At 41.6% G+C, this 12,040-nt stretch overlaps 1 protein-coding gene across 1 annotated transcript in view; it reads right to left on the bottom strand.

Annotated features, from left to right (window-relative positions):
- The window catches only part of LOC311253886 (guanine nucleotide-binding protein G(i) subunit alpha-2), a 60,346-nt gene extending 48,306 nt beyond the window's left edge, over positions 1–12,040 (bottom strand). The window contains exon 1 of the mRNA XM_084347756.1: positions 11,224–12,040. Coding sequence (XP_084203882.1) covers positions 11,224–11,341 — 118 coding nt within the window. The 5' untranslated portion in view covers positions 11,342–12,040. The remainder of the gene's footprint in view (positions 1–11,223) is intronic.

Below are 12,040 nucleotides of genomic sequence, written 5' to 3'. Positions count from 1 at the left end.
GTTCATAAGTGCTTCTGCTTGTTATGTTATTGTAGCATTGTACATCCCATCAGAATGTCCATGGCTTGGTTTACTTTTTCATCATTTTCTTAAAACAACAATTTAAACCTACTGCTTTAAATAGATAATCCAGCAACTGTTTTATTTGTATATTGCCTTAACATGCAAAGTCTTTGTAGGGAGGCGGTGCAGCAGCATGCTTTGACATGCAAAACTAATAAATCACCTTTTCACCACCGAGACATTAATGTGTCAGTGACAGGGAGGATAATATACGGCTGTGTTATTTAGTAGCAAATGTTTATATTGCTGTTTCCTTGCCTTTACTGTATATTTTAATATGTGCTTTTATTTTAAACTCTCTCCCTACTAATCAGAATTCCCTCATAGGAACGTTTTTTGAACTGATATGAAGTTGAATACAAGTTTGTGTGTTGAAGTTGAGGGAATGTCAGCCTGGCTCCCACATGCCAAATTATACACCACACGAAAGCCCTCCATGACACACATGCACACACACACAAATTACAAGTGGCACAGCCCTGCCTGCGTTGCCAGGGGATTTTGTTTTTTAAGTTAGAGGGCTTGGTAAGGGGTCTCACACACACATTTCTCCATTGTGCCCTGCTGCTTTAAGAGTTGCTTTTTTATGGGGTGGAAAACAAAACACCAAAGTACAAACATATTTTACGGTTCTGCCACATTCTTTCCAAAAATCTCTCTTAGCTGGAGGGTTGTGTTCAGACAAATAACAACGGTGACCGAGTATTATGTGTAAAAGATGAGTTATAACACTCCAAAAGTATCACAGCTAAAACTTCTTTAAACTCCAGGCACTGTGCGCAGACACACCATGCTTTTGGCCAATTAACACGTGTGAGAAGCATATGTCGCTTTCCTGCTTTTCTCCTCACTGTGAAGTCTGCCACTTGCATTGTGAACTTCACACACTGACACGAGCATTGTTAATACTGCTGTCAGTATTGGAGAAAAAACTGAGTGGAAAAAATGAAGGAGGGCGGCTGCTTTCCTGTTTTATAAGTACAGGGTGTTTCAGGCAGAAAAAGCTTTAAATCTGATTTGTTTGAGGGCTTTATTGTTGTGTGTTAACACAGACTGGCAGACAGTGGTGCCTACAGTGTGACGATCAGAACCAGACAACTGACACAGGATGGGTGTGCTGGTTTCCTCTACCAGTCGAACAAAAGGTTCACATCTACTTCTACTTTACATGCAGCCAACTGGGAAAGGAAGTGACAGATGAGGAGGGGGATGAAGGGCTTAGACAGGAAATTACATCAATGTCATGTGCAACACAGTTAAAAATCATGATCAACCCTAACCCTAACCCTATGGTAAATTGGAGAGAGGTGAGTAACAGAGTGATCTTGACATGCCAGTAAAAGAAAAATAACTGTTCTGAGTGAAGAATCACTTATTTTAGTGTGTGCAAAGCACACCAAACCTTATTAACTGATGTAATGATAATGATGAAAATGAACTAAAACTGATGGTCTCAATTTATTCTTCTGCCATTTTTACTTAATAACTGTGAAATCACTTGTACCCACTGAGGATCATAATTTGTATAACAGAAGGAAGCGCTGATTGGTTTTGGAACATGAACACGGTGGGGTTTTTTCTACTAAGAAATTTGCTGAGAAGAAATCCTACATTTCCTTCAAACCCCCCTTTAATTTCTTGCCATGAATCGATTTCACAGCACCAACTACAGTCTTTAGCAGGTATTAATTTTGCTGAAGTCATTCAGCTGTTAAGTGTAACTGGGGTAATAAGAAAAACACATTCAGAGAGCCTGCCAGGCTCCACAGCACTAACAACTTCCTGTTCAGGTGCTCTGAAAAGGGCACGAATGTAATATAACTGCTTGTTCGGGTGTAACAGTACACTGCTTCTGACCAATGCATTCCTTAATAAAGGCTATAATGTGGCTGTAGTGATCTAGTGAACATTTGACAAATATTGTGAAGCTGACACATTGTTAGAATAAGCTCTCGGTGCTTTTTTCATATACGCCAACTACACAGGCACAGCAGCAGTATGGTTTCATCTCAGTGACCTGCTAAATGTTAACCTCATTTAGGTCAGGTTCATTGACATTTATATAGAAATAATTAGCTGTCCTGATTATCTGTTTTTGGGAGGCTTCAAATCCTCAGGGGGAATTACCAGCAAATATTCTAAGCTTCAACACAAGCTATCAAATTTGAGGTCTTTCTTAACTTATACACTTTGCAATTATATTAATCATGAGTCTAATGAGAGACGAGGACAGGATCAGCCACTGTGCCTACTCCCAAAGTCTCAAAAGTCAACTTGAAGAGCAAGTGTTGAGCAGCCTCGTGAGAGAGAAGAGAATATGATTGGAGAAGATAGATCACCACTCAGAGCAATCATTTTTGAACAGAAAAAGTCTACATCAGACACACCGATGAAGATTATGGATTACATTTGTCTATTTGTCAGATACCGGTGAGCTGACGACAGGCAATACTGCTGCAACAAACTGACCTTTCAATTAAAGTCTTGACAGTGCAGCTGTTACAACATTATCACCCAGAGCCCCTGGGGAGAAAAACAAAAACACCCTCACCCAGTGTGACATCTGAACTATCCCCACCCTCCATCACCTTAACAAGGGCCCCTGCTGCTCAAGTTATGTTAGGCACCTCACTTGATACACTTTCTCTACAGCTTGCAACACAGCTGAACAACTAACAAAAGCCAGAAGAAGCAGCTGAAAGCAGGCGGATCAAGTGACATCTAGGGTAAAACTAAGGCTGCACAACTTTAAAGAAGTGAAGGAGTGTAAACTGAGGGGAGAGATAAAAAGTGGTTACACCTTGTACCTCTGGGAGAGTGACACATCCCCCTCTCCTCAGCCGTCTGCTGTCTGCTTTTTGACAGCAGTACACTGTCACTCGGCACAAAACACACAAATACAACGTTCATACCACCTGTTGACATTTTGCAAGATTAAATCTCTGATGCAGCTTGCCCTCTCATCAGCTAGCAGCTGTCTGCCTGTTTTCTTTAACACCTAGAACACGTTTGAACGGAAGCCATACTAAAGCAGAGATGAAGTGACTGAGAGGATCAAACCTCGGCTGAACTGTGAACATGAGCAGCAGCAGGGATATATGTGGTCAAGAGAAGCTGCCCTGCCCCATCCCCCATCGTCCACTTGGTTAATATGAACTGTGGCCCACCCGCTGCTTTCTTTCCATCCTTATTACATCATGAGTTTTATTTTTTACAATGTTATTGTTACAAATTAAATTCTTTCTTCTCTTTCCTCCTCCAGTGCAGCCCACTTTCCCTCCACAATTGTAAGGGTCAGCAGAGGGTGAAATAGTCACAGCCCCCATTGAAAATTGGAGCCATTTCCCTGGGTAACATTTTGACATTTGGCTGTTTAAGTGTACTTTCAACATATATACTGGCACAAAGCTGAGAGTGCAGGCTGCCTCCGCCCCGGGGGAAGCCCCCCAGGAGCGGCTGACCCTCTAGTGCAGAAAAATGACAGGATAACCCGATGAGGATGGAGAGGAAGTGAAGTGAGCTCATTTCCTATAATGGAAAGAAGAAGGAAATGGATTGTGGGAGGGGAGAGAGGGGATAATGGTTTGCTGTATGTGTGCTTAATGACATGGTTAAACAAAGAAAGCCCCCCCCCCCCCCATTCCCGAGTCCCCACTCCCTAGAGGCACTTGGAAATGTAAGCAACATAAAGAGGGGAACTTTGACTTTTCTGGTGATGCTATGGGAGGGGGGTCATGAACTTGGGGGGTGAATTGTGTTTTCTTAGGACTCTGGCAAAACATGCAGCATTACAGGGAGTGCTGCGTGGGCTTTACAGAATAATGTCAATCAAGTCTGGGTCAAAACTGGAACCTAAGATTTTTCTGGCCCTGGGGCAAAATGTGGCAAAATGGAGCAAACTACTCAGTGATGTGCATGAGCAGATCATCAAAAAATACAATACAATAAAAAATAAAAAAATAAAAACGCAGATACATTTAGTTTATGTGCCTCAGCAGCACATCTATCCACAAACAATGTCCCAGTTACAGTGGATCTCATGTCCGTACCACCCTCGCCAACAGCATTTTTGAATCTGGTAGAAAATAGCTCTAACTAAAAAGTGAGGTGTGCAATTCTTGCAAAATAACCAGAGTTAAAAAAAAAACCTGGCAAAACCAATAGACTAATGTTTCAGCACTTCTAGCACCACAAAGGAAATGCCATTCGCCTTCATTGCACAAGGCTGGCACTAGAAATCTCAGTGGAGAATATCTGAAAAACTCAGCAGCACCAGCCAAAAATGTATCTACATGGCTGGATACTCTCATAATTACATCTGTGAGGTTTTTGTTTAATTTGGGTGAACGGACACTTTATAAAAACATCAAGAAAACAAAGTTGTACATCCCTCATTGTAGCTTTAATCCTCTCTCTCACCGAGACAGCTTTGCATTTTGCAACAGTTCCTGTATCCGTGCAGAATTGTCTGCAGGCCTACATGCTGCAGTATCTACTTCCCCCTCCTACACACACTATCGGAGGTAAAGGGGGAGAATTACGCTTGTGATCTGCTACAGTGATCAGATCAGAGATGAAGCCTGAAGCTGTACTTCTCACACACCTCCCTAAAATATTCACCTTTGTGCGACTGTAGTGTTTCTAACGAAACAGCAGGAATAATACGGCTATAAAGCTAAGACACGAGCTGTGTGTAGAGGTAACGGTTGAGGCAGTGGTGGAGGATTTTTCTAAGCTATCATTATTTCCCGAGCAGAGAGGATAGTGCAGCCTCGTCCCTGTGGACTTGCACTGAGACACACAGTCTGCAGGAGCACGCTTTATCTTCGGAGCTCTCCCTGTAATTGCAGGATATTCAGCCCCTTCACATACACACTCACAGATTTGCTATCCCAGTGCGTCATATGGCTAATTGGGCAGCACTGTGGTGCAGACTGTTGAGTAAACACGGTCAAGTCACCCTAAAACCTAGGGGCAGCTGCTCATTTGATAAATCTCATAGGATTGACACGTTTTTAGCCGATAGTGTTTGTTATAAATATCGGTCAAACAATGCAGTTGCTGAGTAGCTGACGTTCACATGAGATTTCTTGAGGGGCAGTGAGAGTGTTGCTGCCAGAGCAGAAGAGCTGTTAACAGGTCAGTCTGACTCGCTTTTGCCAGAGAAACCAGGTCTGTATAATCAGCCAACTGTAATTACACCTGACACCCACTAAAACTCAGACACTGACTGTAATAAGAGGGAGTAACCAGCGTCTATGCAGCTCTGACCACATGGGCTGACCAATGTTAGAACATGTCACCTTGTGTTGTCATCAAACACGACCATCTACAGTAAATAGGTGACTGTGCTGGACTTGCATTTCTGCTACAACGTGCTGCTAAAACTTCATATCAAAACAAACAATATTTTAGTTTTACTTCTTGTGTGTGTTTCTGATAAAAACCTCTTTCACCTGCAGTGGGAAAGGAGAAGTTGGGCCTGATGGGAGCAGCTTTTCAGAACTTTGCAGGCCAGTCAAACACCTCATAACCACCGACTGGCAAAGAGATAACGACGGGATCAGATCAGAGAGAGGCTCAAGCTATAGCTCAGGCCTCACAGCTCAACTCGGACAATTCAATAGAGGCCCTCACTCTCTGATCAATATGCTGTCTACAGCTGCTAAGCTTTGAAAAAGTTACCTAATCAGAGCATTTAAGAGAAGCAACGGTAACTTGTTTGTTCTCCTGGAACTCACAAGAGGAAACTGCCTTCGAAGGTGTGTGACAGTGGTTACAGCCCAATTAAATCAGGTGAGCTAACGTCTCACCCTGTGTTTGACTGTGGCCTTTCAGTGCAACACAGAAATAAATAACAATAATATACTTTAATTATCTCATAATTTAATGGAAAATTGACAGTATAGTAAATGGATTTCTATATTCTGTAATGTCAAAAGACCGTCTCAAACCATGACACAAAAACGAGGTGTTGGGTCTTCAATTACTGTCTGAGCCTTTAAAAGGCCATTATTGAAAAGATAACCTCCAATTATTTTCATACCAGAAGTTTATCTGATGGGTACTGTGGTCAAACCTCGGCCCAGGTGACATCACACTGACTGCAAGACAAGATGAACACTTCCCGGGAAGTCCATTTGTGACGTGACTGGGCAGGCTCTCATTTCACAATGTTTTACAACTGTCATATTAAATTAAATCAGAAAAGCAGGATAAAGGCTTTTCTGTCTTTTACTCTTCTGTCTCTTTCAAACTTGCCTTAAGGTGGCCATTGGTATGCCACCATTGTTTCTTTGACCTGTTCCAGTTCCTACTGATCCAGACACCTCAAGTAGCCGTTTTGACACCTTAACACCATATTACTTGTCTTTGACAAACAGGAACCAATAGAGTCCTGCAGGAATGAGTCCTAAAACCCATGAATGAGTTGGCATTTTCTCACTTGCGGTTCCCTCATCTCTAAGTCAATGGGTTTTTTTGAATGGGTTTTTGGTTTAGATGCTGAATTAACATCTGAGGTTCAAACAAACGTGAGAGATTTTCACATTTTGTTCAACAACACAAAAGGCTTCAGTAAATAGGCCACTTTTTTAAATGCTTTTACAAATTTTTCAAAAGGCAGTTGGGACGTTAGCTGTCATGAAGCCCAACATTGAAACTCATCTACTCACTAGTCTGTCTTTACAGACTCATTCTGTTTATACTTACGCTATTGCAGAATTATTCTTACTCATATGCTCAGACTTTAATTTATAAAGTGGGTCATGCTATCGTGGTTTAGTTTGTTAATAGAATAACATTAGCTTCTGGTGACACTTAAAAAAATCTTTAAAAAACTGAAGATTGTCTTGCTGCTACTTCCTCACCAAGGCTTTAGTAAGTTGCTGATTTATGAGCATGAGCATCCTCACGCACACTGCAGAGACATAAAGGAGGAAGTGAAAATGCTGTTTCTTGTCATGTGTTTCTTTCGTCTTCCTTTTACAATGGTTTGAAATAATAGCCAGGTTTTGGAAAAGAAAAGAAAAAAAAAGGAGAGTTGACCGTGTTAGGATTACACAAGCTTCTTTATACATCACCTCTCCACACAGATATAATAATTTCTTAGCCTGAAAACATTAACAGCACATTTCCCATGCGTAGCGTGAGCCATGTCATGTGTCTGGTGCCTTCATTTTCTGTTAACCATTCAATTTCTTAATCATGAATAAAACCGGCTGCAGGCTAAACAGTATGTCAGCCTTACATTGTTGCATGTGGCAGCCTCACTGCACGGACCACCAGCAGTTATGTAGTGGAATCTGAGCTGAAGCAACAACCAAGTCATAAACTGTGTCTATAATGTGTGCATGCATTGTATATCATGTCATAAAAGAACAACACATCTACTATCCTCAGTGGAAATGAATAACTGTGCTGCCATACGAGTTGTTTTTAAGACTTTAAATAGACAGAGTTGTTTCCCTTCGAAGAATACGACAAACCTTTTTCCACTGCAGTATAGAAACTGTCTTTATTCTCCTTCATCTATCACCTCTACCCTGTCAAGATGAAAGCATGTGTACACACATGCCGCACACTTCTCTAATGCGCACACATATCGAAGATATTTTAGTCTATATGTTTGAGTTAGAATCAGCCTAGATGTCCCTTTCTACTGTGCCCACAGGCAGAATGCATGCATTCTGTATGCTAGTGTATTTACAGAACAGCCATGCTTGTCCAGCCTCCGAGCAATGTGCGTGTGTTTATGTACAATTAACACTGAAGTGTGTGTTTGTGTGCATTTAAGTGTATGAGCTTAGAGTGAATTACGCAGAGATATATCCTAGTAACTGGCGGAACATGCTGCCAAAAGGAAACTTTTCTTGTGCCGAGCTCAAAGAAAAAACAGGTTTGTGAGCCAAAGAATAGGAAAAAATCAACCGAAGTGAGCAGAAACATTTTTTGTTGTGAACGGGGAGGAGATGAAATGTCAATCAAACACCAGAATCAGCAGCAAAGCCTGTGAATGAATGAATGCTTCCTGTTAATGAAAGCTTAAGCCTCAACGGTGTGAAGTCCTCAGTGCTACATTAACTAATGGCTTTCTCTGGGGAACAACTAACAAGACAAAATCTAATTCAGCATTCTTCTTGCTGCGGCATGATTAGAGAAAAGCAGCTACCATGGCAGTCCTTACTGTGTTTGTTTGTGTACACCAGGTACAAAAAGTAGAGTGCCACCTTTTTTTATTACGCTTTTAAAGGTTAGACTTCCTGGGTGTGCTGATGGAAGGCGGTGATTCAGAGTTGATTCAAAAAGAGATCCATCATTTCCGCCTCTGCCTGCGTTCTTCAACCTACACCTCAGCATCTTAACTCACAGTCTCTTGAGCTCACTTTAGGAGGGACATCGGATTACCATTTATCGTTATGAGGTCTTATTAGACAGACAGGACAGACTCGTAACTGGTGTGGCCACGTACGGAGCAGTGAAGATTTTCTCAGCTGTTCCAGGAAATACCATGGCAGCAGATGTGAGTGCTGAAGCACAAGATGTAGCACCTCTGGTTGGATGTCACACCTCTTTTTCCACACACTGCTACTGAATAGACTTAATCTGATTTCAGATACAATTACAAACCGCAACAAAGCCTCCTTTATTCAATGGACTACGCAATTAAAACATCACATAATTCGACCAGCAAGACATAACAAGAAGAAAATTCAAGTGCCCAAATACATTTTGCAGGTATTATCAATGCATTTACCCTTCAGGTAACTGGAATGTAAATATCACTTTTTTCACCAGAAATTTACCACAAGACATTCCAGTTTTATACCCATCGCGTGCTGCAACATGTTTTTCAAGCTGCACATGTGAGGTGGAAAACTCTAACTTGCACGACGCGAGTCTTGAACGCACAAATTCACGAAACCCTCGGTTTGAATACAGACCTCTCCTTTAATTCCCCTCAACCCCCACACACAGCACCGGATGGTAATTACTGATATGAAACCTGCTGTACAGGGCAGGGTATGTAATTAGCCTTCTAACCAGGGGCATGACTTAACAACCGGCCGTTTCTTCAAAGACTCAGGAGAGAAGAGTGTGTGTGCCCTGTCAATTCAAGCAGAATTTTCTGTGTTTTGTCAGGAAAGTTAATAACAACTCATTCAAGAGATTAAAACTGTTACAAAATGCATGGACTGTATCCACATTATTTCCACATTGTTATTTATTTTAATAAGCTATAGAGAGAAATTTGAGATGGGTGCAGAACACGAAGGTTTCAACACATGTAGATGTGAAGCTCAATACAGGAAGCTCTCGGAGTATATTCTTGAAAATGTACTGCTCTGGTGTTAACTCATTTCCCACCACTTCCTATTTCATCAGACTGATCATTTAAATTCAGAGAACACACAGAAAAAAAAAGGCTCACAGGATCAATATCAATTTGAACTTAAGAGCATATAGTCGGCAAGGTGTCTTCAATACAATTCTGACGAAATGACTCACTGATCGTTTAGAAAATTGCATTTACTCCCTTGAGGCAATAACTGGAGTAACTTCTGGAGTGTAAATCAATGAGCACGAGACGAAACATATCAGTGGAACAGGAATTTAAAACAAGACTCTGAATTCATACAAATTATTAGTTAAGCAGCCAATAAGAACTGGTCCTCCTTTCTTTCCAAGTCTCTGAGCTGCAATTAAGGTTTTTAAAGCTTACAGGACCCTTCTTTTATACAAAACAAAGGAGGGAAGCAGAAAATCTAAAAAGGATAAGCACGTGGGAAGTAAAACCACGATGCAGGACATCAGTATAAGGGATACATAAAATGGATTTCTTTTTCAGCCGATACAAATCGGCAACAATTTCACATTTTGTATTTTAAAAGGAGTTCCTAACCTGTAGTTTATGCACACCTGAGGGTAAGAAAGGTTAAGAGCCAGTGAGCAAAGATGGTTTAATAGCCAATCTTCTTCTTCGCCTCTGTGCTTATTAGTGGATCATAAACCAACTTTAAAGGTGCAACAGCCACCTGAGTTTTTACACACTGCTCTTGTCAAGTCAGTGAAAGCAATTTGGCTTCATATCATTGGCTCTGATACAGATAAATAGCTTATAATATAGATTTCCAAATATCAGGCTGATAATTTATCATATCAGTATACACTACTCAAAATTAGTCAGGGATATTTGGATATTTTAGTTCTTCATTTGATTGTTTACTCTGTGACATTTCTCAGTTTTTATTTTGTGTTTTGTGAATATTTTTGGGCCCCAAAACAATGCGACACATTTCATTTGACCTTTATTGCATAACCATGCACGTGCATATATGCACTCATATCCCAATATCCCTAACTAAGTTTGTGTAGTGTATACTGTGCATCCCTAGCTGGTGTAGAATCAACATTAAAAAACTATAGTAATATGCCGAGCAGTGAAAGCAGCTATATCCCTCCAGAAAGAGTTGAAAGAACCAAATAGACATTTTTAAAAAGCCTGGGAAAGAGTCGGTCTCTCTCTTAGTTACCAAGCAGTACTTTCAATCAGTTGTTTGTGTGTGTGTCTGTGTGTGTGTGTGAGTGAAAAAGAGAGAGAGAGAGAGAGCTCTAGCCAGAGCTGGGAACAGTCAGGGGTGTTCACCCTGCGTCCAACCAGCAGCCCACTCATTATCAGCCAAAACCTTTCATGTCTGACCCCTCAATTCTGTCCAAGTGGGAGGAAACCTGTACTCCTTCAGGGTGCCGTTTCAACTTTCCCAAACATTCCCATCAAAGCCCACATTTTTGCATTAAACCAGATCCAAGAATGGAGGCAAAGTACACATGGACATGCCACTTTTTTTTTAACATGTAGCAAGTCAAGTGCACACAGGGCTAACTACTGCACTCACACCAACTTCATCTGCTGCCACGTTTGTCCCTTCTGGAGGTGGGTGAACTCTCACAGAGCGTGTGAAGGGAGAGGAGCCAAGGCCACATTTTTGAGGGACAAAATGTGACTATTAATAGCTCAAAATTCAACTTACTGAGACTTTTTTCCTGTTCTATCAGTGAACAAATGGTCAAGTTGTTTCATGCTGTTTCACAACTCGTCTGGCACTATTCACTGTGGCACTTTTGCAACCCCCAGTATCAGTGTTGTGACAGAGGACTCACCCAGCAGGAGCAGTTTCACTTCTCTGGCCGCCTTCTCTCCATCTTCTCTCAGGTTTTTGTCAATCATTTTAGACCTCTCGGCCGCGGCTTTATCTTCCTGACTAACCGTACAACCCATGGTTCCTAGTGCACGCTTCAGGACTGCTGCTTAAGTGGGAAAATATCACCTGGGAAAAAAAACAAAGTATGTCCGGCCAAAAAAAAAACCCTTATTTTAAAAAACAAGGGTTGAAGTTGAGTATGCCGACTTCCCTTTTTGATGAGTGGCGACAAACGTGACGGAGTCTGTTCATCCGCGAGAGGGAACAACAATCATTTAAAAAAAAAATAAACAAACGACGTGAACTTGGATTTGGAAAGTACGAAATTCCCAAAGACTCCTTCAGTGTGACATCTGTGGTCTCTGACGAGAGTAAAGAAGTTGTCCAGCGACTGGAAAGAAAGCTGGTTACTTTTCGGGGACGGTTGACTTTTAGCTAATTCGGTCACTTAGTTCCTATAACGGACCATCAGGACAGGTTAAAGACACGAACACGGGGCCACGAAGTTTAGCAAAAAAAAAAGTATTCCAGCTGCTGAAAAAAAACGGGCACACGGACTCCTGCAGGCAGAAAGGCTACCGGACACACGCTGACCACTTTTCAGAGGATGTTTATCTTTGCTGATATAAATCCTTTTCTTTTGTTTTAATCCCTAATGTCGTTAAGCATTCTTTCCCCCGCGTTGAGGTTTCTCACGTTTGAAGCCACACCCGTAGCCGCCGTGAAGTTCCCCTCTGTCCGACAAACAGCGAGACAGCGCCGTCACCTCCCAACTC

Source organism: Pagrus pagrus, assembly GCF_965226575.1.
Source record: "Pagrus pagrus genome assembly, chromosome: 3".
Taxonomy (NCBI): domain Eukaryota; kingdom Metazoa; phylum Chordata; class Actinopteri; order Spariformes; family Sparidae; genus Pagrus; species Pagrus pagrus.
Note: the sequence above shows the minus strand (reverse complement) of the source record. Positions and strands in the feature narration are given on the sequence as shown.